Source organism: Mustela lutreola, chromosome 3 (assembly GCF_030435805.1).
Source record: "Mustela lutreola isolate mMusLut2 chromosome 3, mMusLut2.pri, whole genome shotgun sequence".
Lineage (NCBI taxonomy): Eukaryota > Metazoa > Chordata > Mammalia > Carnivora > Mustelidae > Mustela > Mustela lutreola.
The window spans coordinates 142647241-142673388 of NC_081292.1; the positions used below are offsets into that span (position 1 = coordinate 142647241).

The 26148-nt window shown below is 41.1% G+C and overlaps 1 protein-coding gene across 8 annotated transcripts in view; it reads right to left on the bottom strand.

Moving 5' to 3' along the window:
* Positions 1–26148, bottom strand: part of RAPGEF4 (Rap guanine nucleotide exchange factor 4) — a 301768-nt gene that overhangs the window by 234521 nt on the left and 41099 nt on the right. For all 8 annotated transcript variants that reach the window (XR_009351882.1, XR_009351885.1, XR_009351884.1 and 5 more), the window contains 2 exons: positions 11838–11980; positions 10094–10182 (listed from right to left, as the gene is read on the bottom strand). Coding sequence is in view for 5 of the 8 variants with exons in the window: in XM_059167024.1 (XP_059023007.1) it covers positions 10094–10182; positions 11838–11980 (232 nt within the window). In the remaining 3 variants the exon portion in view is untranslated. The remainder of the gene's footprint in view (positions 1–10093; positions 10183–11837; positions 11981–26148) is intronic.

Sequence of the window (26148 nt, forward strand, 5' to 3'; positions counted from 1 at the left end):
ACTGAAAGCTTTTCCACTAAGGTCAGGAACACGGCAGGGATGTCCATTATCACCACTGCTATTCAACATAGTACTAGAGGTCCTAGCCTCAGCAATCAGACAACAAAAGGAAATTAAAGGCATCCAAATCGGCAAAGAAGAAGTCAAATTATCACTCTTCGCAGATGATATGATACTATATGTGGAAAACCCAAAAGACTCCACTCCAAAACTGCTAGAACTTATACAGGAATTCAGTAAAGTGTCAGGATATAAAATCAATGCACAGAAATCAGTTGCATTTCTCTACACCAACAGCAAGACAGAAGAAAGGGAAATTAAGGAGTCAATCCCATTTACAATTGCACCCAAAACCATAAGATACCTAGGAATAAACCTAACCAAAGAGACACAGAATCTATACTCAGAAAACTATAAAGTACTCATGAAAGAAATTGAGGAAGACACAAAGAAATGGAAAAATGTTCCATGCTCCTGGATTGGAAGAATAAATATTGTGAAAATGTCTATGCTACCTAAAGCAATCTACACATTTAATGCAATTCCTATCAAAGTACCATCCATCTTTTTCAAAGGAATGGAACAAATAATTCTAAAATTTATATGGAACCAGAAAAGACCTCGAATAGCTAAAGGGATATTGAAAAAGAAAGCCAACGTTGGTGGCATCACAATCCCGGACTTCAAGCTCTATTACAAAGCTGTCATCATCAAGACAGCATGGTACTGGCACAAAAACAGACCCATAGATCAATGGAACAGAATAGAGAGCCCAGAAATAGACCCTCAACTCTATGGTCAACTAATCTTCGCCAAAGCAGGAAAGAATGTCCAATGGAAAAAAGACAGCCTCTTCAATAAATGGTGCTGGGAAAATTGGACAGCCACATGCAGAAAAATGAAATTGGACCATTTCCTTACACCACACACAAAAATAGACTCAAAATGGATGAAGGACCTCAATGTGAGAAAGGAATCCATCAAAATCCTTGAGGAGAACACAGGCAGCAACCTCTTTGACCTCAGCCGCAGCAACATCTTCCTAGGAACAACGCCAAAGGCAAGGGAAGCAAGGGCAAAAATGAACTATTGGGATTTCATCAAGATCAAAAGCTTTTGCACAGCAAAGGAAACAGTTCACAAAATCAAAAGACAACTGACAGAATGGGAGAAGATATTTGCAAACGACATATCAGATAAAGGACTAGTGTCCAGAATCTATAAAGAACTTAGCAAACTCAACACCCAAAGAACAAATAATCCAATCAAGAAATGGGCAGAGGACATGAGCAGACATTTCTGCAAAGAAGACATCCAGATGGCCAACAGACACATGAAAAAGTGCTCCATATCACTCGGCATCAGGGAAATACAAATCAAAACCACAATGCGATATCACCTCACACCAGTCAGAATGGCTAAAATCAACAAGTCAGGAAATGACAGATGCTGGCGAGGATGCGGAGAAAGGGGAACCCTCCTACACTGTTGGTGGAAATGCAAGCTGGTGCAACCTCTCTGGAAAACAGCATGGAGGTTCCTCAAAATGTTGAAAATAGAACTGCCCTATGACCCAGCAATTGCACTATTGGGCATTTACCCTAAAGATACAAACGTAGTGATCCAAAGGGGCACGTGTACTCGAATGTTTATAGCAGCAATGTCCACAATAGCCAAACTATGGAAAGAACCTAGATGTCCATCAACAGATGAATGGATCAAGAAGATGTGGTATATATACACAATGGAATACTATGCAGCCATCAAAAGAAATGAAATCTTGCCATTTGCGACAACATGGATGGAACTAGAGCGTATCATGCTTAGCGAAATAAGTCAGGCGGAGAAAGACAACTATCATATGATCTCCCTGATATGAGGAAGTGGTGATGCAACACGGGGGCTTAAGTGGGTAGGAGAAGAATAAATGAAACAAGATGGGATGGGAGGGAGACAAACCATAAGTGACTCTTAATCTCACAAAACAAACTGAGGGTTGTTGGGGGGAGGGGGTTTGGGAGAAGGGGGTGGTATTATGGACATTGGGGAGGGTATGTGCTTTGGTGAGTGCTGTGAAGTGTGTAAACCTGGTGATTCACAGACCTGTACCCCTGGGGATAAAAATATATGTTTATAAAAAATAAATTATATTAAAATTTCAAAAAATAAATAAATAAAAAAAAATAAAAATGTAAAGATACCTAAGCTCTGAATTTGTCAAGACATTAAAACTGCATGTGCTCTCTGAAGAATTTATTACCAAGCACAAAGGCAAAATACTCCCAAGTGACATGTGTTTTTTTCCTAACAGACAGCGAAGACAGGTTTGTTACGTTGACAGCACGTGGCTGGCATCAGGGTGCTCCAAGCAGCTTAACAAGATCATTCAAGCTGGCTGCAGGAAGTTTGGATGAGAATGGACCAGCATTAGCATTCTGATAACTGAATCAGGGAGGCCAGCTTCACTGCTGCAGAGCCAGTGCTGCATCCACCCAAACAAGGAATTAATGGCAACAAAATAAACCACAGCACGTGCGGGCCTCACGAAGGATGCTAGCTAAACTCCTGATACGTCCCTAACCAATAGCATGACCTGAGCAGACAAGTCACAGGAGATGACAAACAACTATGGTAAGTTGGCAGCTTTCACATTTCAAGGGCTCATTAAATGATCTAGAAAAGGTTCCCTCATGACAGCATGTTCTCTGCCTGAAAGTAATGGGGTGAAATGAGAGTAAATGAGAATGTCAGACAGGCTAAGCCAGAAAGGCAGAGAGAGCCATGAGACAGAGAGATATGCCCGTCCTTCAAATTTCATAAACAAAACCCCAACATTTACAAACCTCTTTGATGTAGAGACAAAGAGAGGGCAAATAAAACCACATTTTACTTTAGGGGAAGTACCAATGAGAGATTGTTTTCCAAAACGGGACCAAAAATTTCCAGGGAATGTCACAGAAACAGATGAGAGGGTGGATAACATCCACGTGCCAACAGCAGCCAGGGCTCTCGGATCCCACGGAATGGCTGAACAATATGGATTGTTGAAGTCTTGCCATTCCAATACCGCGCACATTTCCTGCTTTCTCTATGCTAGCACTGCCCTCTTGTGATAAAATGAGAACATTGCAGGCATTGCAACAGGCAGCCCTCCACTCTGGGCAACAAATACTTCCTTTAGGAATTAGTAAGAAAAAAGTACCAGAACTCCTGCTCTGTGGCAAGCTTTGTATTAAGTGGTTTATAGACTTTAGCTCATTTAAGGTAGGAATTATCCCCAACTTATAGGTAATCTAACTTGCCTAAAGTCACACAGCAATGAAGTTAAAGAGGTTTGATTTTAACTGCTGTGTTGTATTAGGTAAACACACTTTAAAAAAGCGTCTATTACAGAGATGTAGAAGTTATAATGAATTAATACATCATCTTATTCTGTATTTTGTAGCATGGACTCCTAGTCACTAAACAGCCATCAGAAATTCTTTCACATGACTGGAAAAATACACTTTTTGGGTATAAATATTAATTATTAAACCTGATATATTTCTAGGATTTAAATATTTATTACCATGCCAAAAAAAAAAAGCCATTCATTTATAAAATCTGCAGAGAAAAACAGGGCCTTCTCTTTCTCTTTCTTTCTGAAACACACAGTCACAGAATTAAGTATGGCTGCTTATTTATTGTTTCTGAGTTTCCTACTCACTGTTTATCACTTGTTCCAATGTTCACTTCTCACCCAAAATCCATGCAAATATTAACAAGAAAAGCGTACACCTATAGCATTATTCATTCTAGTAGGAACGTAAAATCTCCAACTTAGAAGCCATTAAGTTAAATATGTAGCCAAACACAGGCAGGTTCTTGAGTACAAAGTTCAGCTGTGGGCATCTGAAGGCTTTGTGTCCCGGTTAGGCGTAGGTAAGAGACTGAGCATGGGGACAGGTATCAGTGGGAACTGGGAGGATGAATCCTTGATGGGATTGGTGCTGCCAAGTGGAAATTACATGAGCATGTGAGCCAGGTCGGACACTGTGGGTTGGTGGCATGGTCTGTGGGCAGGTCCCCTTGGTAAGCACATGGAGCTTCAAGGGGTAAGACAAAGAATAGCCAAGGCAGAAAAGGTACCTGCAAAGTTGGAAGAGGTGCTTCTGACAACTACACATGGACATGGGGTATGGGTGTTTTGAGAGAAGGTTTTGTTTATGGTGTAGTGGAAGCAATATAATTTACAGGAAGATATTTCCAAGGATAGCAGTCTCTAAAAGTTCATCAAAATAACAGAACTTGAATAGTCTGTTTTTCCCAAAATCCTCAGCACAAACACAGTTTCAAGGCCATAGCAAAAGAAATGAAAGCAATGTAACATCAGCCCCTCAGGGAAGGTCTCTGAGACATAGGGCCCTTTATCTCTTTCTTCATCCAGAGGCTTTTGTCTTTCTCCTCCAGTCCGGCTTGAAACCTCAGACTGGGGGGACACACCCGAAGGGAAAGTACGGAAGCAGGACAGTGTTGGCTTGGGGCTCTGCTAAGGGAGTGTGTGAGAAGGAGAGAAGTTGGTTCCAACCAGCACTCAGTAGGATTTTATACCACTGTCTGATGTGTCCTGAGTCAGGAGCAGACCCACAGGGCGATACAGAGTCTGTCTGCTAGGTCATGCCTCCCCAGCTGGCAGACTTGTGGTTTCTAAACTAACCGGGTGGACCAGCTCCAGGCGAAACTGGGAGGTGAGCCATCCTCGCTCCCCACAGTCCAATGGCTTTTTGTCTTTATCCTCCCCTCCCAGGAAAGGGCCTGAAGTTTATATTACCACTAAGTGGAGTGTTTGTATTTTAATACTTTTCCGAAATGTGGAATCAGTAGCTCTTTGTCAGAATCTTAGGCACCAGTGATCCAAGGGGGCAAAGAAGGATCTATCCACCACCACCACCACCCACGGACACTAGAGACTCTCAGGAGCGAGTGCCCACTGAAGACCCCTTGCAGACACCCAGGCAAATGGCTGCACATGCCGGTTAAAGGTAAGGATGGCAAGAGCAGGGCATGGATTGGGTAATGAAGTCATGGTGATTTCTAGCTCTGTGGGTCACCACTGTGTCATATTGAGCAGACCACTCATTCACCTGGGACTTGATCAAGATACAATCCAGATGGGCCTGCCTTCTAGGATGGCTCAAACAAAACAATGTACATGAAATGCTTTCTAAATGAGGAGAGTTACTGCCGCTACCCTCCTAGCATGCCACCAATGAGAAGGAAGTGTGAGTGACCCTCCGCCTGGAGTCCAAAGAACTAAAGAAGAATCTGGCAAACCAACCATAGGGAAGGCAAGAAGCTGTGTTTTTTTTTAACCTAGTGTGCAAAAAAGTGTAAGGGAATGATGAAAAAGGAGAAAAAGTATTATCCTAAAGCAGGCAGAAAGGTAATAGAAATTTATAAGCCAAATAAAATCTTTATGCTCTTCGTATTCCTCAAATTTATGTGTAGTTTTATCTTCTTATCACCATATAAAAGAAATAGGGTGGTTTTCTTCAGAAAAAAATTCCATCAGATCAATAATGCCTAATAAACGTATGACATAAAAATACTATTTCAGAATCTGTGAAGGGTTGTCTTTCTTACGTGCTCCTTATTTCAATTACTGGCATCACCACCTACCCCTTCTTCTGAGTCAAAATCCTCACTTTCCTTCAGGCCCCATACAACCCATCAACACAAACTCCAATCCTGTCACCTCCACCTTGTACATAGGGCCTCAATCTCCCTCCCTTAGCATCCCTACGTACCTATCCCACCCTGTAACCTAGAAACCTTTTTGAAGAGATGGGCCACACTCATTTAACTGATGATCTAAAATAAAAGGTGGTGTAAAGAGAGCCCCACATCCCAGCAGAGCTTGTCTTAGGTGGAGCAAACGTCTGCAAGATGGACTCGGAGGTGAGACGTGTGGAGCTCTGAGCTGGAATCAGGTGGATGGTTGAGGGAGCTACAGGGGAAAAGCTTCACTCCACATTCATTATTACTTCTGGGTGGCACCTGTACAACTGTAATGGTCAAGGACCTGAGCCCCACAACCACAAAGAACTGGCTCTGATACCTAATGGCTGTGTGGCCTTTATTTAGCATCGCCCTGTAAAATGACACTAACGATAGCACTAAAGGGGGAAGGGCCCTGTAGATGAGCAACCAATGAAATAATGCATGAAAAGTGTTTTTCACACACCTGTAGGGGCGCTCTATTACCACGATCTATGTCTGCTCTTATCCCAATATTCCCGCCGAGCTAACATCCTACTGAGGGGTTAAAGGGCATCTCTGAAACTCAGAGATAATTTTTGGAATTTATCACTACCATCTCTGACTTCTGACTCTCAGATGAGAAGAAAGGCACACAGGTCAGGGAGAAACTTGAATGAAAATGGAGGGACAGGCTAGCAACAGCCCTACTCACTTTTAAAGATTCACTCTTCTGTGCTGTTAACTCTTTTCTCTTTCCTTAATCCACTCTTAGTCCCTTTAACTTTTCTTCTTTTTCTTTTTCTGCCCTGATTACCCTTTTTCCTGTGTGAGCAACAGGAAGAACATGAAATTTGGAGTTTGTCAGACCTGAATTCAAATCTTCAATTGACCATGTACATTTGCGTGGCCCAGGGAAATTTACACCTAATGTCACTGAGCCTTGTTTTCAAGCCCAGCTGTAAAACAGAGCATGAATGCCGAAAGATGATGCACACAGAACCCCTAGCAAGTAAGCTACACTGAAGGCACTTAGCAAAGTTGCTTCTGGTCTCTAGGGGTAGCAATTTTAGGTCTTCCCTTGCTTCTCCCATGGCCCAAGCTCATTTCACTCCCCATTGGGGTAACTGATGGTTAATTTTATATGTCAGCTTGGCTTAACCAGGGTTAAGTTAACTTAAGTTAACTTTACCAGTTGTTCAGTCAAACATTAGCCTACATTTTATTGTAATCTACAGATACTGTTTAACATTAACAATCAGTAGGCTTTAACCAAAGCAGATTATCCTCTCTAATATGGGTCGGTTTCATCCAATCAGTTGAAGGACTTAAGAGCAAACATGTTTCCCTTGAGGTTTCCCAAAGAAGATGGAGTTCTGCTTTCAGACTGCGACACAGGAATTCTGCCTAGGTTTCCAACTTTCAGACTCAAGACTGCAGCATCAAGTTTTGCCTGATCTTCACCCTGTTGGCTTACCATACAGATTTCAAACTTACCAGTCCTCACAATCATGTAAGTCAATTCCTTAAGATAAATATCTATCTATCTATCTATCTATCCATCCACCCATCTTCTATTTGTTCCATTTCTCTGGAGAACTCTGACTTAGAGACTGTCCTATTCTTATAGGCTAACTCATCACCCTGATTTGGCCACATCACTAGTAGGCAGAAATCCAGAGCCCATTACAAGGCCAGCACAGGTGGAAATGGCTTTTTTGTTTCTCCCTGTCAAACAACTTGCCATGGGAGGAGATTCAGCCACCGTGTTCATTCTCTTTAGCTTCTTCCTCCCAAGGGGGCAACCATGTCGTGCAGGTGACTGTCTGAGCTGGATGGAAGCCTGGGCCCTCCGTGTTTCTCATACTCTTCTCTGGAGGGTTGGAGGATGTAGAAGTCAATGAGCTTTCTCTTCTATATAGCTTAATGATGGAAATTAGTCCAGAAAACCCTCGATGGACAATGTCCGGTGACATACACAGAGGCAGTAAGGCAGCTTTGGTATAAAGTTAAAACTCTTAGCAACTTAAGACAAGACCAAGCCCAGCTTAGGAAAGTTCTCAGCATGTGTTTAAGGTCAAAACTACAGTTGAAGTGAAAGGTTTGTTAAGATTTTAAAAACCCCACAGGTAAAAACAAAGTGTTACTCAGCTATTCTTTGTGAGAACCCCATGCTGAGAGAGAACTGGTCCAGGGAAATATTCCAGGAGCCCCCGGCCAAATCCTATTTTAATACCATCACAGTCTCATGCCAGCTTTGAACATCTGATGTCTCAGCACATCCCTGCTGATGTTATTTATCATTCCTTAGGAACATCTCCTCTGCCTTTCTTCTTCTTCCTCTTCTCTTTCCTCCTTGTGTTTTCCTTCCCTTCTCACCTTTTTCCTCCTTAATTCTCATCTTGCTCCCCTTTCCTCTCTTTCCTCACCTTCCCTTTTCAGTTCCTCCCCTTTCTCCATCATCACCCACTGGGGACTACCCCGGGGCGTGAGGAGAACCATCCTCTACTAGGCCCTGTCCCTTCCACACCTCCACAAGGTGAGCCCTCATCACAGTGAGCATCGGGAACAGCTCTGAGCAAGGAGACTAAGGGGCCCCACCAGGCCAGCAGTCTGCAGGTGGAAGGTGTGCAGAGATAAGAGACAAGGGGGAATCTGAAAAGGTGATGAATAGCAGGGCGAGGGAAGATGCAGGCGTCATTACATTTCTTTTGAGTCAAAAGCACAGAGCAGTGCCTAAGAGACTGTGTTCAGGTGACTGACTTCCTGGGTTTGACTCTTGGTTCCCCTAATTTCTAGGCTGTTACCTGGGGCAAGTTGTTTAACGGGTCAGGGCCTCACTTCCTTATCTGGAAAACAAGAACAGTAATAGGAACTATAGAGTGCTGTGAGGAATAAAGGAGGAAATAAATACCTATTAAGTGCTTAGAACACCACCCTGCACATGAAAGATATCCAGAAATGCTTGCTTGGTCTCGGTTCCATTAAGAAACTGAAGCATCTTATGAGAATAAAAAACTCACCTCTCACCTTGACCCTCTGAACTCCAGGAGAAAACTGACTCTGTGAGAGAGGGAAAGCAGGGTAGTCCCGACAAGGTTGAAAGGCACAGGTCCCAGGCAGTTTTTTAATGGAACTTTCTATGCAGTGATCCACAGAAAAAGTATCTATGGGTTAAGCAGGACTTGGGTACTGGCCTGAGACTCTAACCATCCATAACAATGGGAATAACATTGGCAACTATGGTCCAAATTCCAAATGCCCATTTTACCAATAGTCTTTAGGATACTTTTCCATTTTTCGGTGGTTGGTTGCCCATAACTCCACTATACACATATGTTCCTATAATATTTAAAATCTCAAATTTAGGGCATCATAAATGTTTCTCGCATTTGAAGTGTGTTACATAGGCACTGTCTTAAACGTGGTATTTGGCTGCAGGCTATTTGTCCCTCTAACTGATTTATAAATTTCTCTTGATAATTCTTTCTGACGTTACAGTTCACCAATTCTCTTCCTGTAGTTTTTATATGAACCCTGAATACACAGAAAGAAAACTTGGGCCATTTTCCTACTCAGGCTCGAAGGTGGCGTTTAGGGGCTGTCCTTTTGAGATTCAAGGTTCTTGGCTCCAAACAGGAAAGTTCTGTACGTTTGGACCTCATGAAATAAGGGTGAGCAAGGGTTACTGCAGATGTGAAAGGGGAGTCTAGGTCCAATTTTAAATATTCACAAATGTTGTCGGGGGAAAGGAGATAAAATGAGTTCTATCTACTAGGATGTTAAGCTCCTCAGAGGTCACTAATGAAGATCAAGCAAGCACGTTCCACACTTTAGAAAGAAAATATATTATTGGCCCTTCCACATTTGATAAGATGAGGCAGAGAAACAGTGAGAGAGAGAGAGAGAGAGAGAGAGAGAGAGAGAGAGAGATTTACAGGGACTGCATCAACCGCATTTCCCCTGTAGCACTGCAGTGCCTACAAGGCTGACGAGGGGACCACTTCTACAACAAAGAGAAGTGAGGATACCAGATGTAGGAAGGATCTGAGGAGAAACCTAGAAAAACTTGATTCTCTGTCCCCTCTGCTCACATTTCAATTTATATGACAGAATTTATTGCATTGCAACTGAGTCATTTGCATTTCCCAATAGATAGCAAGCTCCTGGAAGGCAGGCATCGTGTTCTTGCACTTCATGTTCCAACACCTGTCACCATACTCAAACCATGGAAGACATGCAGTATGTATGTTTGTTGAAGAACTTAATAAAAGAATTCAACAAACACTTGTCAAACCCCTTCTTATAAATCCTACTTAAAAAAAGAAAAAGAAAAGAAAAGAATACAGTATCTTACCTGGTGACTGCTGGTTTCAGACACTTTGACATCCAAAGACCCTGCCAGGACAGCATACCAGTTTGTTCCAATATCACCCTGGCGAAATACTGAAAAAGAAACAGTAAGGTAAATATACCAAATATAAGCTGGTTTTACCATATGACCACTAGTCATTGTAAGCATGTAAGCATGTAATTCTGGCCAATGAAACAGGAAGTCTACTGGGAGACTTCTGAAAACAGATACACGAAGAAATAGACCTTCAGCAGAATAGCTTTGTATTGTCATGTGATGGGGTTCAGGGTAGATTACTCTAAAATATTCCAAAGTGGCATATTGATCATTTTGAATCAAAGTTACTTGAGAAACAGCCAGTGCAAGGACACTCTGACCCTCCTCTCTGACCCCTAGGAAACAGGAAGTAAGTCTCCCATGCGAAAGGAACGCTTGCTGCACCAAGAGGTAGATATCATTATCACAAGACATAGAGAATTCCCGACTGAGAAGCTATATAAGCAAACTCTGCTTATTTCTTCACTACTTAGTACCTAAGTCTAAGTTTCTTTGTCTTGTTGGTTTTCCACAAACGTACTGTTTCTTTATCTAAAACGCACATAAACAGCCTGTCTTGGTCACTTCTTAGGTCCCGTAAGTATGAGACCACCATAATGTATGAAATTTAATTTGATATTTTTTCTCCCATTAATCTGTCTTATGTCAGTTTATTAGCCCAGTCAAAAGAACCATGAGGGGTAGGTGGGAATTTTCCCCTCCCAACACATGTAATGCCTCTAATTGCTATAGCTGTCTTAGAATCACTTGGGTCAAGTCTGAGAGCAAAAGCCAACACCTGAGGATGCACAACAAAACATATACAAAAACAAAATGGGAGAGAAATGTGACCTTGGTAATGTCTTCAAGTCATTTAATTAAGAACTCTGAAGCCATTCTATCTCAAGACTTCTTGAATGAGTAATAGATTTTCCCCTCCTTTAGAAGTAATAGATATCCGAGCCAGTGAGATGGGAGCTTTCTGTTACTGCATCATAAAAGTTTCCCAACAGATGGAAAAGCATTATTTTTTAATAAGAAAATAATTTTTTTGGTAATGCAGCTGCCACCCTCTTTTTTTTTTAAAGATTTTATTTATTTATTTGACAGAGAGAGATCACAAGTAGGCAGAGAGGCAGGCAGAGAGAGAGAGAGGAGGAAGCAGACTCCCTGCTGAGCAGAGAGCCCGATGCAGGACTCGATCCCAGGACCCTGAGATCATGACCTGAGCCGAAGGCAGCAGCTGCCACCCTCTTGTTTTCTTTCCCTGCCCCTTATTTCCACCTGAAATAAATATCACTCAGGCTAATTCAAGACATTACTATTAACGTTCATTAAGAGTCCTTTATCTTTATTTAATATCCTACAAATTCACATATTCCTTGGGGTAAAGAAAATAACTGTTTGAAAAAAATAAATAAATAACTATTTGAGTTTCTAAGGATTTAGCTGAATATATGAATCAGTACATCCTTCCAGTTCCATCTTCCAGGCTATGCTGGAAGAACACTTACATGCTGTGAACAAAGTCAAGGAAATAGCCTACATGGAACTGAATAAACAAAGTAAAGGGAAATGTCAACCTAATACTTTAGGTTGAAGCTCAAACATTTGGCACATAAATACTCCATGTACTATCTATCCCCATGGGATAACTACAAATGATCACAAACCATACACGAAAATACACCCCTGGAGCCGCATTTCTTACATGTTATTCCTTTTTCCAGATTCTCATAATAACCACATAAACAAATCTGATGAAGGAGATTTGGGTGAAATTTCTCAAAAGCTTTAACTTCTTTCAGCCTTGTGAAGATTATATCCACATCTTCACTGGATCGTTCCAATGGTCTATAAAGGGGAGAAAAGGCAGAAAAAGCTGTATCAATAAGGATTTACTTCAGTCAACATGCATTATGTTAATTAGACCCAAATTTATGCAGCCATCCCAATTGCAAGTATTTCACTGCAAACATTTATACACCTATCCCCATCACAGGTATTTCCAGGCTTTTGTCAACCATTCATCTTAAGTCACAATTATTTCAGATGGTCTGATACTCTGATTTATAGTAAGGAATGCATATTTGGTCTCAAGTCAGCTTTGATCAAACAAATCAAACAGACACACAGCTCCTAAAACTCTTGTGATTTCCTATATAGAAGCCATAGGGGCATCTTTTGTTACTGTAGTTGATCTTTTGTCCTTAGTTCCTGAAGTGTTTCAGAGACATAAAGGTAGAATGGGTGTCTTGCTATTCATAAAAAGATCCTCTCTTTACAACTGCATTTATGTTACTAAGGTAATTTTTGGAAAATTCCTAGGTAAGCTAAGGATGGAGGCTTGTTGTCAAGGGAACCAACCATATGATTAGAGGGTTAGAACTTTCAGCCCCTCTTCCTAACCTCTGGGGAGAAGTCTGGAGATTGAGTCAATCACTGAAGGCCTATGATTTAATCAAATATGCCTATATAATGAAGCCTCCATAAAAATTCCTCAACTGTGGGGTTCAGAGAACTTGCAGTTGGTAAACATGTAAAGATTTGGGGAGCATGGCATGCTGACAAAGAGCATGAAAACTCTGTGCTCCATCCCATACCTTGCCCTGTGCATCTCTTCAGTCTGGCTGTTGCAAAATTATATCCTTTTATTAAAACAAAAAATTTGCAATCTAGTAAACTGCTGTCTGTGAGCCACTCTAACAAATTAAACCTGAGGAAGGGGTGGTTAGGAATCTCTTTGATTCACAGCCCACTGATCAGAAGCACAGGTGACAATCTGGATTTGTGATTGGCATCTGAGGTGTGTCCAATGGGACAGTCTTGTGGGACTGAGCCCATAACCTGTGGGATCTGATGTTATCGCTAGGTAGACTGTGTCAGAATGGAATGGAATTGAGTTGAGTTGAACTATAAAAGATCCAGTGTCTCAGAATTGCTTGGTGTGGAAAACTCACAGGTCAGTGTCAGAGTGTTGGGTTACCACAGTAGTGGAGAGAGTGAAGGAAACATAGGTGGAGTGTTTCCTCTGCAGATAGCTAAAGCAGGAATCAGCCTCCAAGTCATGAGTTCAAGTACAGTTCAAGCTTTTGGGTGTTGCTTAACCCATTAAAAGCACCCCATTGTGATAAAATATATGAAAATGTATGTAATACTTAACATTGAAGTCACAAACACAAATGCCTGAAGTGGTCAATCAGATAAATCAAGTGGGCAAAAAGAAGCAAATATAAGGGGAGGAGGGTCTCTCTTACATGAAAACAATGGTAAAAGCACAAAGACAAATAAGAGCTGATACTGAGCCCCAATGGGGGCAATACCAGAGGAAATGGTGGGGAGCAGAGTTAACTGCAAAGATGGAATTGTATAAAATGAGCAGGGTTTTCCTTATTACTGCTTTTCTATGGAAACATGGGCCCAGATGCTGTCGTATCTTCCAATCATTTAAGGAAAGATATCTAGATCTTTGTTTACATTTCTTAAACATTGTGTAGTTCACACATATAGTATCTATGGACTAGATCCAACCTGTTGCTCACGATTTTGTATTCTCTGGATTAAGATGAACCAAAGAACCAAACAAATATGGGATAGTTTTGCAGATTATATAAACTGTTTCCTTTCTTTCCTTTGCTCAGTTTTCCAAGTCTATTTCTTCAATATGCTTTGCAGGATCATATGGTGTTCCTTGACAGATATTTCACAGTACACAGAAATATCCAGTCTCATGTGCTCCAGAGCCTTCTGGGATCAGAATAAATGAGCTGGTCAAGGATGTGACTGAGACAGTAATTCTCACTAAATACCCATGTGCTTTCCTGAATTTACCATCTTCCCTTGCAGTTATGTTGGAGTCATGCTGTGGCTAGTGGGCTGTGAACAAAACTAGAATATATCACTTCTGAGATGAGATTGTTAAAAGCCATGGGATGTCTTCTGTGTCAGCCACAACTTTGCAGTGTTATGGGTTGAATTGCATCCCTTTTATAAAACATGTTCAAGTCCTAACATCTGATACCTGTGAGTGTGACCTTATTTGGAAATAAGATATTTGGAGATATAATCAACTTAATATGAGGTCATACTGATTAGGGTGGGCCATAATCTAAGAACTGCTGTTCTTATGAAAAGAAGGAAATTGAGACACGGAGACATGGGGAAGATGGCCATGTGAAGGTAGAGGCAGAGATAAAAATGATGCATCTATAAACCAACAGATTCCAAGGACTGATGGCAACTACCAGAAGCTAGAAAGAAGCAAGGAAGCATTCTCCTCTAGAACCTTCAGAACATGGCCCTGACACTTTGATCTTGGACATTTGGTCTCCCAAACTGTGAGAGAATATATTTCTATTTTTTAAAAAGATTTTTAAAAATTTATTTATTTGACAGACAGAGATTACAAGTAGGCAGAGAGGCAGGCATAGAGAGAGGGGGAGGCAGGCTTCCCTCTGAGCAGAGAGCCTGATGTGGGGCTCAATCCCAGGACCCTGGGATCATGACCCGAGCTGAAGGCAGAGGCTTTAACCCACTGAGCCTCCCAGGTGCCCCTATATTTCTATTTTTTAAACCCATCTGGCTTATGGTATCTTGTTTGAGAGTCTTAGGAAATTAATACAGAAGACCTGTGTTTCAGATGCTATAGCCCCAAGATGGAGACTGTGTAAGTGACAAATACAACTCCATTGTGTGAAACTACTGAGATTTGGGGTGTGTGTATGTGTGTTGGGTTGGTGGATTGTTACCACAGTGTCACTAACACAGAGATCAGGACTGGATGTGCCAGGGTCCCAAGAACTTGGGACATTGTAGGAGGAAGACAGATCCCACCATGAGAAAGGACCATTTCTGGAAGACATGAGCAGATAACCTGTCACTAAAAGGAAGACCTGAACTCATGAAAGCTTACTTAAGAGGCTTTTCACCTACCTCCATGACACTTTCAGGTCCAAGAAAATTAGACTCAAAGAGTATGCCTACAACTAGCCTCCCAATAACCTCTACTGAAAGGACTTGGATCCTGTTCCCCAGGGAGGAGGAGGAGAAATCCTGACACATTATTGTCCAGTTCATGAGATAGCCAAGTTCCTGGAAGAAGTGCTATGTTTTCAGGCTTCACCAGGGAAGGTATAGCAGCACAGCAGGACCAGTGCCTCCTTAGGACCAGTGCCTCCTTCCACCTACTGGCCCTTTGTGAGGGCTTTATCAACTCCCTACCAAAAGGTATGATCCCAAAGTGAAGGGGCTTTGAAGCAGGGGCTAGAATGTCAGCAGTTAATCAAGGGGGTACAAATGACTTTCAGCAAGTTCCTTGTGTGTCCAGTAAGAATGCATTTCCCATGCAGTAAGGGCAACAGCAACCGGCAGAGGCATCCCCTGGTGAGGAGTCATGCCAGCAGGGCATACTTCATGGGAAGCAGTGTTGGCACCAGCAGGGAGTCACACCCAGTCACAGCAAGCAGCTGTGTGCCCTCCACAGGCTGCTGCCACAGCAGCACTGGCACTAGCCTGCAGGCCCAAAGCAATGACAGCATTCAAACAACCACGGGAGGAACACAAGAATCAGATGAGCTGGAAATGGACGTGGCATTGGTAGGGTGGATTCCACTTAGTTACAGAGGAGAAAAGACAAGTGGAGATTAGAATCTATCTTCTGTTAAGAAGAAAACAAGCATCCCATTCTGTGCATTCTCCCTAGAATGTGGCCTCATATCAGGAAGGCAGACCAGGACAGGAAAGCACATTTTGGGGCCAACATCCCTCAGAAGAAATAGAAAGCAGCAGAAGAAAAACTTAGGTACTTTCATACAGTCCAAAACAAGCACAAAAGAACTTCAAGATTCATAACCAGATTGTGTAAGGTCAAGTGACCAAAGACACTTGAAAAGACAAACTTAATTTGAAATAACCAGAACAACTTTGAAACCTCTCTTCCTGATACTTTCTTTAAGCTGCCCCAAATTAGGTCCTAATGATGTCATCCACTGTTTACACATTTAAGCCTCAAAAACAATGAAAAGCAATGTTTTATCTGTCATTGCTTTTACTGGGTACTTCGTGGAATGCAGAAAACTGCATTCAGCTATGAACTAACATCTTTACTATTCCACTTCTGTAATCTACCACTGGTGGGAATCCTTCTGTTGTCCCTCTTCTCTTGTGAATCCATAATTTCCTAATGCCACATGGATTCTCCTCTCTGCAGAGGTCATGCTTGGCACTTCTTTACAGATCTAACAGTACCCAGTAGAGGGTCATGCCTGCAACAAGTCGTTGGTGTGTGGTGGTGTTATAGGGTGACCTCAAACTAACTCTTCTTCTCTCCTACATTTGCTACTGCACATGCACTCCTCTTCGCATGCATGGAGCTACTCATCCTCACCCCCACACATCCAGGTAATTCTACCAGCTCAATGCCTTTCAAATCCATCCCCCTCTCTGAGCATCTTCTGCTACTGCCCCAGCTGAGTGTGCATGAAGGGCACATGGAGCTGGTGCTGGGTGGGACATGAAGCTGAACAACATGGCAGCCCCTTCCTAGGAGGCTGGAGAGCTTGGTTCCATCTAGTAGCCAGGACAGGTATTTTAAGAAGGATAATGGCGGGGTTGGATGTGCATTTGAAAAGATCATCTTGACAAGTCAAGGCAGATGTGAGGGAGTAAAGACCAGCAGGTAAGAGATCAGTTAGGAAGCTCTTGCTTTTAAAATGATGATGTGGGCTTCTCTAATTATAACTCACTCTAGGATGGTTTCCATTTCCTTAATAACTGTGTACAGCTGGTCCCCCAAGTAGAACTAAGTATAAGCTCCAAGTTCAAGAAGCTCTTTTGCTTAGCCTTGCATGTGACACCCAGAGCCCAGTCTTTTTAAATCTTAAAAAACAAAAAACAAAAAACAAAAATAAAACCATACACACCTCACTTTTGAAACATGTTCAAATAAGAGTCATTTACAGAAGAAGACAGTGTGGTAGACAGGAATGTAGGATGACCCCTCGTGACCTACATCCTTGTACAATCCCCCTGAGTGTGGGCAGGAGCTGTAATTAGCTTGTGGTCAACAGAGCATGGCAAAAGTGTAAAGCTCTCACTCCCGTGATTCTGTTATGATAAATGGCAAAAGTAAAGAGATTTTGCAAATATAATGAAGCTCTCTAATCAGTGGGAGATTTTTCCCATTGGGCCTGACGGAATCAAGTGGATCATTTGAAAGAGGGTGGAGGAAGTGGGGGCTTCTTTTGCTGGTGGCTTGCAGGAAGGAAGCAGCCATGTTGGAGGAGAACGGCAAGGTGAAGAATATGGGAGGACGCTGGCTGGCAGCCAGCAAGAAAACAGGGATCTCCACCCTACAGCTGCAAGGAACTGAATTCTAGCAACAATATATGTGCGTAAAAGATGTCCCCAAGCCCTGGAAAGAACACCACCAAGTCAGCACCTTGATTTCAGCCTTTAAGACCCTGAGCAGAGGATTCAGTTAAGCATGTCCTGGATCCTGCCCCGTGGAAATGGCCAGATAATAATAAAAGTATGCTGTTCTGAGCCACTAAGTTTGTGCGTTCCACCGCAATAAAGAAACAATGCAGATAGGAAGTTATTTTCTCACTTTGATTCATTTCCTTAAGCCCAGTTTAGGGTTCACTTCCTTCATGGAGCTCTTACTTACAACCTTGTCTCTCTTCTCTGAAATCCAATAGATAACATTGCTTCTTGGCCTCTTATTTCATGATGTTAATAGTTCACATTTTATGCATGTAAATTTTGTCTTCTTGGAGATACTGTAATTCATTTATTCATTCACTTGGGATATACTATTTGGTTCTCATCTTTTATAAACCACTGATCCACTGTTTTCCTACTTAGCTTTGGTATTTTTCTTCTGTGGTTCTTTGATTCTTCCAGAATGAATTTCAATCTGTCATTGAAAACTTCCTAAATCCAATGGCAAGGTGAGACAGATGTTAACCCATCTAAGTTAGCAAAAGGCACAACTAAAAATATTTCTATTAAAATGTAATTATGTTAAGTACTGATAAATTATAAAGGTTAATAATGTCTATTTAGCAGTATCAAAAAATATCATTTTCCTTAGAATGTATTTATGATCTTGAGAGGAGTGGTTTTAACATAAAACATTTTATTACATCTAACTTTCAAATTAATGGCATTCAAATAAATAAGACTTCACAATGCAGTATGAATTATCAAAACCTATGGAATTTTAAATGACTCTCCACCAAACACATCCTTTTATGTTTGCACATTTGCTTATTGCTTTCCTACTGTATATTAGATACCTTTCCCTGGAAGAACAAGTGTAACCAAGATACAACCCTATCCGCAAGAAGCTCACAATCCACTGGGGGAGGGAGTCATGTAACCAAAATTGGAATACTGTATGGTAAGTACTGTAATGAGGGTGCCCATTATATTCTGATCTGGACCTTATTTTATGGCACAGAAAAGGCACACCTGGGAACTACTGAAGTTGGGCGTGCAAGGGATAGTAAATGTTCTGGATTCCCAGTGCTGCTTGCGTTCATTAGGCAGTGTGAAAGTTTAATATGCTCTTGAATATTAATACAGTCAATTTAGGATTATCTAGGCACTAATTAAAGCACAAAATAATAACACATAGACATTTGAGAAAAAATGTGCAATAACCATAAAATCAGCAAAAACATCTCCCCTTAAATGACTTCTATTGTTTGGCAATGTGATAATCAATATTGGTAAACCCCTTGTCATGTGGAAGGCCAACTCCTTGTCAATCTGCTAAGTAAAACCCTCAGTGCTAACACTTGCAGAAGGTCTGGGAGACCTCCAGGAGAGCAGATTCCAACACCCAGCAATCAGAATGGTGGGCGTGCAAAGTGTGGGAAGAGAGGAGGGAATGGGTGAGACACACGCAGAACTGCTCTCTACCCAGCTGCCTTCCCACTCTCATAAGCAGAAGGCTCAGCCAAGAAACACTAATGTACTTTAGTAGTATTGTCATCTTGTGGGAATGTATGGAATGCTTTCTTTCCTCAAATACTTTACTTGCATTTTTTTTTTTAAATTTCCAGATGTTTTGTGAAAATCAGTACATGTATTTCAGAACATTGGGTGTAATGTTAAATTCATTTGCATTAAAATGACTTCGTTGTTGGTTTTGACTCATTTTGTTTTAACAGTAACTTTGGGTTATAAAGAGCAGGTCCTCTCCCCTAATAAACTGTTAAATCCAAGATAACACCAAAATATTATAATTTTATAAATTATAAAATGCTGCAGAAGCTATCATTATTATTAGTATCATCATCTTCATCATTATCATTATTAGTCTCAAAGAACTTTAAAAAAAAGTATTTAATGAAAACAAGGAATAAAGTACTTAAAAACATGTACTATTATTCTCATATGCCTTTTGAAGCCTTTATAGATAGATGTGCATGTGTGTTTTTCTTTTTCTCTCTTATTATAACAACCATAGGATCTCAAACACCTTGTGATTGACAATCTTATCTTTTTGTAACACAATTTACTTTCCAAAGGGCTTTGAAAATTTTCATCATCACAGCCCCGTCAGATGAAGCAGGTATTATGAACGGTATTTTACCAGCAAAAACATTTGAGATGGAGGTGAGATGAGTATTAGTATACTAAAATCATGTGTATTTTACTGCTGATGATAACACGGATATATCAAAAGTCTTGGAAACTCAAGATGTTTACCACTCATCATGTTATAATTTTAATTATATGATTATTAACCACTTAGAATACTGAAAGGTTTACTCTTTACTAATTACAAATTTCACTGACAATGTCAACAAAATTCAGAAAGAAGTTGTTGAAAATACATTCAATCTGCAAATATTTACTTAGTATATGAGAGGAGAATAAGGCGCTCAAGGCATTGACCCCTGCCCCAAGGAAGTTAAAATTGAATTAGGAAGATTTGTACACATACATCAATTACCAAGGTGAAACGTGATAAGAAACACAACTGAAATAGGAAAGAAGGGAATGGGAATTCTGAAGAGGAACATCACTTAAGAAGTGATAGCTTGAAAAGACATCATTGAAGGACAAAAGCTCTACAAAGACTTAATGCAGGCATTATTGTATATTCTTCCTAAAATCAGTCCTTTCCTAAATTTGTCTTTTTATGACTACAGACCCATCACTGTTCATTTAGTCCTAAAAATGTAGTGTATAGCTACAGCTCCTCCCCCTGGAGATCGGCTGAATGACTCTTCTCCCTATGAGTTTCTTACTCACCAACCCCTCACCACACACACACACACACACACACAACACACACACACACAGAGGCACATACACACAGGGACACAAACATACAGAGATGCATACACACAGAGATACACACACACAAATGTGCACATACACATACATAAACACACACATACATGCTTACAAGGATTGTTTGTTGACCAAATTTACTTAGACTTCTGAATCTTTTCTTAGGTCCATCTGTGCCCTTCCTTATGAAATGCAGTTTTAGTAAGAACCCTGCTAAGTTCATGGAACAACAGAACCTCCCACCCTCCATATCTGACCACTTTGACATAGGCTCTGGTTTCTCATCCTGCCACATCCCCCAGGTGATATCTGATCAACCTTGTCTTCAGCAAGAATCCTGTTAGGTCAGTTCGGCCCAATCCCCCCCTTACACCTGATGTTTCCTCTTAGTTATGTTCTACCCCCTGACCACCCCCTGCCCCGCTTCTTGTATCCTGAGCTATACTCAGAGTAGAACCTAATCTCTCACTCCAACTGTAAAATCCTATTGTCCTGTATAGAGTCTGCTTACCATCTTTAACAAGTACCTGTGAAAATGTCTTTTTCTTTAAACACACACACACACACACACACACACGCACACACCCCTTGACTCAATCAATGGCCGAAATCCTCTCTAGGCTCCTGATTCAGCGCGTGTTCAGGGTGACTCTCAAACAAATCCCCTTGATGGATCCTGAGACCCAGGAGCAACTACAGCTTTTTATCCTCACAGCTAAGACTGACTGTCACAAGGCACACCAAGACCTCTGTGACCCTTCCAAAATATGGCCCGCACATCCGCCGTCAGGGAGCAGAGCACGTGAAGTCTGCATATTCCTGGCCTTCGTGCTTCCCTGGCTAGAAATCAGGCCTGCTTGCTTTTATGTCTTTATGAAAGAATAAAGTGAAAACTGCCCCCTTGGTGTCCCAAAGAAGAGAGTTGTGCCTGCAGGTCTCTCTGGACTACCATTTTGGCCCTAGCAGAGAAAGAGGAGGGGTCAGAATACCGCCACCTCGCTTTCACAGACAACCACGCTGTCATCTGTCCCATGGTGTGAGATGCCAGGTCTGGGGCCCGGGACTATTCAGACAGTTGAAAGAGCCTGCCTTCAGGCAGAGGGCAGAGACAGCCCCGCTAACATCTGAATAATGCCCACCCTGCTGCTGTTAGTGAGAAGGGAAAGAGAGAAACCTTTTAGATGAGGCTCAGTGTGCTGCCATTTGTCTTATTACAATTAAAATGAAAATATAAAATCAAAGTACAGGCTTGTCCACTTGTAACAGACCCTTTTAAAACATTTTCTCTGATGGTACCTGAGCATCTAAACTCAGTACAGGATCTTCATGCTGGGCCCAAGTCTCTCTACAACACACCCCCAGCCGGAGGTCCAGGACCCCAGCCAAATTGCCTACTGGACCCCAAAAAGCACATAAAGTTTTCATAATTTTCCCTAAGCAATACACCTGCTCTACCAGCATTAAGTTAAAAATAATTTCTTTTGGCTACTTAAATTTTTTAAATGGCTTCTACCATGACTCAGATAACTAATGCTTCTTTAAAATACTTTCCAGGTAAGTTTGAACTGATGACTTTTTTTCTTCTATGTAATTGTCACCATAATAAGCAGGGCTCTCAAAAATCACTCCACATACCTAATGCTATACTCAAATTTGAGACAACTCTGTTCAGAAAACTGCCACTGGTATAATTAAATATTTGGAGAGCTCTCGGGGCTTTGGGTCATGAGGATTAGAAAATAGGAATCTCTTGAATCAGAGCCTTCTGATAAACTTCCTATCTTAGTGCTCTCTATTTCTGGGCAACTAGAAGGACACCCTTGAAGCAGAAAGAAAGGAAGAATATGGAGGATGGGGTCAGAGGCTAGGAGGACTTTAGTTTACCTAAGAAGAATGATTCTCAATCTTTCATCGCTCCCAACCGGCCTGAGGCACAGGATACAAAGCCCAGGAGAAGCAATGGAGAGAAGCACATTTTTAGCAGGGAGGTTTTGTTTTGTTTTGTTTTTAAAGATTTAGCAGGGAGGGTTTTTTTAAAGATTTTTTTTAAGATTTATTTATTTATTTATTTATTTATTTGAGAGGCAGAGAGAAAGAGACAGAGAGCATAAGTAGGGAGGACTGGGAGAAGGAAGCTCCCTAACAATCAGGGAGCCCAAGGAAGGGGCTCAATCCCAGGATCCTAACCTGAGTGGAAGGCAGATGCCTAACCAACTGGGCCGCTCAGGCGTTGCCTCCCCACTTTTAAAATATTTTATTTAGCAGGGAGTTTTGAAAACACCTCCCCTTGCTGGGTCAGCTGTTTGGAAATCTCTGGCTTTAAAAGAGAAGTGGGTATGGTACTACAATAGTGAATAGTCTGGCCCCCAAGCTTGATACCTCTTTCCTTTGAAACCTCCTCTTCAACTACTCCCCTTAAATCTCTTCTCCAAACCCACAGGTGTGTGTTTTTCCTGCACCCTGAAGGCCATGGGCCACCTCAGAGCTTTTGCAATGGCTATTCCTTCTGCCAGGTTGCTCTGTCCCCAGATCCTGGTGTGACTCACCTCTCACCTACTGCCAGCCTGAGTACCAATTCTCTTCTCAGTGAGTCGGCCCTGGCTGCCCACCTTAACTCAGCTCTCTTGGCAGTTCCTGACCCACTTTCTTTTTTTTCTATAATACCTGACCCAAGATTCTTTTTTTTCTATAGCACTGGACACTTCCTAACATAGTATTTATAGTAACAAAAATTATTTATTTGGGTGATTGTCTCCACTAGAATGTAAGCTCCAGGAAGGCAGGGTTTTTTTTCTGTTTGGATTACTGCTATAGCTCCAGTACCTTGAACAGTATCTAGTATAGAGTAGCTGCCCAATGAACATTGCTGAAGAATAAATATACTTTTGTGCTTTTTGTATTTGTACATGTGAGTGGATTATTATTAAAAGTTAATACTATTTTAAAGGTAATAAGATCACTTTTTGGATAAGAAACTATCTGTTTCACAAAGCTTTTGCTGTTTTCTACCACACTTAGCAGATCAGAGTAAAAATAAGTCCTCAGACTGCTGGTGTTCTCAGTGAAAGAAAACACAAAGAACCACTTCAATAACAGCCTATGTACACACGAAGATTTCTTAGAGGATCCATTTATATTTTTCTTCATATGAGCCCCTGCTAATTTTCATGACCAATTAAGGAAACCTAAATATTCACAAATGTAATATTACTCAGCCTTTTCTGAAGGTAAAAACTACATGGGAAATGGAAATAAGGCAGTTCTCAAGCTATATCTCAGAAACAAAGAGAACAGATATCATTTTCAAGCAAGATGCTCTCAGAGAAGTCCACTGAATTAGGCCCAAATTCAAAATTGTTCTAAACTAGAATACACAATATAGCACCAACAACTACAAGGGCATTTATTATTCTTGCATGGAGAAACTCAGGCTGTTGTGGTACCTAATATCTCCTGCCCCACAATACTTGTAATGGATATAAGTATATTTAAATTAGGGGAAGTGGGCCTATATTTTACTTTAATTGATATATAGTAGATAGGAATTAAAAAACTGGTATGAAGACAGGTCTCTACATCGGTGATGAGATTCTGAAGGCTTAAGTGGTCAGTTCTCATAAGGAAGACTAGATAACAGAATTCCAGGGGTTTCAGCAAAGAACTCAAGACAGAACAAAGAACTTAGCATGTCAAGGTAGATACGTACCATTTTGACCTAAAACTAACAGGGTTTTTTGTCTTTGTTTTTGTTTTTTAAAGATTTTATTTATTTGTTTGACAGACAGAGATCACAAGTAGGCAGAGAGGCAGGCAGAGAGAGAAGGGGAAGCAGGCTCCTCACTGAGCAGAGAGCCTGATATGGGGCTTGATCCCAGGACCCCAGGATCATGACCGGAGCTGAAGGCAGAGGCTTTAACCCACTGAGCCACCCAGGTGCCCCAAACTAACGGGTTTTAAGACAACAAAGAAAGCCCTGTAGGTGTCTTTATTTTATTCATTTATTTATTTATTTATTTGAGAGAGAGAGCATGAACAGGGTGAAAGGCAGAGGGAGAAGAAGACTCCCAGCTGAGCAGAAAGCCTGATGCAGGGCTCGATTCTGGAAGCCGGGGATTGTGACCTGGGCCAAAGGCAGATGCTTAACTGACTGAGCCACCCAGGCGCCCCACTCTATAGGTGTCTTTAGTTCACTAGCAAAATCATCTCTATATTTGATGCTATAGATGAGTCATTTCATGATAAAGAATGACAATTTATACTTTTAAAAATAAAATAAATGTCTTATTTGTTTAAAAAAAAAACTGTCTCAATATAAAAAGAAGAGTAACTGGTGCCAGACTAACCTTCCCACAGTAAACAACATAATGTTTAATGTTAAAAAAAAAGACATGAAGCAACGGTTTTCAGGTATTGGGATAATGGTAACACATGACTATGATACCAGAAAGAAGGGGAATACAAATGGTAATCCAAAAAATAACTCTGGGGTTTTGCATGGGTCACTTTCTGGAATACAGGCAAAGAAAGAGAACCCAGTTAGAGCATGGCAGTCTCATGGGGCTGGTGGGGCAACAATCAGAATTGATGGATGCTGATATGACTGGAATCTGCAGTGCAGTAAACCAAAGAGAAGGGAGCTGTTCATAGAAAGAGCTCCAAAATTCAGCATAGGGGTCTTCTTGAGTCATTAACTGCAAATGTGCAGGTCAATACTCATGGAGAGGCCTGGTAGACAATAGTTCCTAGGTAGTAGAAGCCAAATGGGGATATTGGAGGTTACACAGTACTGAGAGATAGCAGCTCTGGCCAGCTAGGGTAGACAGATCTCACTGATCAGCCTGGACATTCAACTGAGACTCCAAAAAAAGCCATTCTAGCCCAAGATCTAGACCAACAAGGCTCAAAAATAAGCTTTAATAAAAGGCTTTAAATAAAGTAACAAATCTGAGACTTTCAGTATCAGAGCTCATAATCTCCAACATACAATCAGAAATCACTACACGCAAAGAAACAAACCAAAAAAGTAACTCATAAGCAGAAAACATCAAGAGAAACAGACCCAGAGATGACCCAGACATGGTGAAAATAACAAACAAGGACTTTGAAACAACCATTATAAATATGAAAGGAGGAAAAAAATTCACTGAATGGGCTTAAGAGTATATTGGGCACTGCAGAAAAACAAAACGGTGAATCTTAAGGCAGGCTGTAGAAACTATCCCAATTAAAGCACGGAGAGAAAAAAGGATAAAAAATAATAAATGGAGATTCACTGAACTGTGGAAAAATATTAAGAGTTTAACCTGCATGTAATTGAAGTTTCAGAAAGAAAAAAGAGAGAAAATAGAAAAGAAAAAAAATGAAGAAAGAATAGCCGAAATTTTTTTCAATTAAAATATTTTTAAGGAGCCTGAAATGTTATGAAGCAAAATTTCTACTGTATAAGTATGGTATGTTAAAGATGACCACACATACTTTGCCATTATCTCTATCAAGAATTGGGACTTATTTGCCCTCCTAATAGCTCCAGACTGACTCTGTGACCAAAAGAATGTGATAGAAGTGTTATCATGTCACTTACATTAAGCATTACCACTAACAAGCTGTACTACCTCAAGCAGTTACTTAGCCTTTCTACTTTTGGCTTCCTCCTATCCAAAAGGGAGCCATGAGGCTAAATTATCTCTCTGATTCTGTCCATCTTTAGAAAAGTC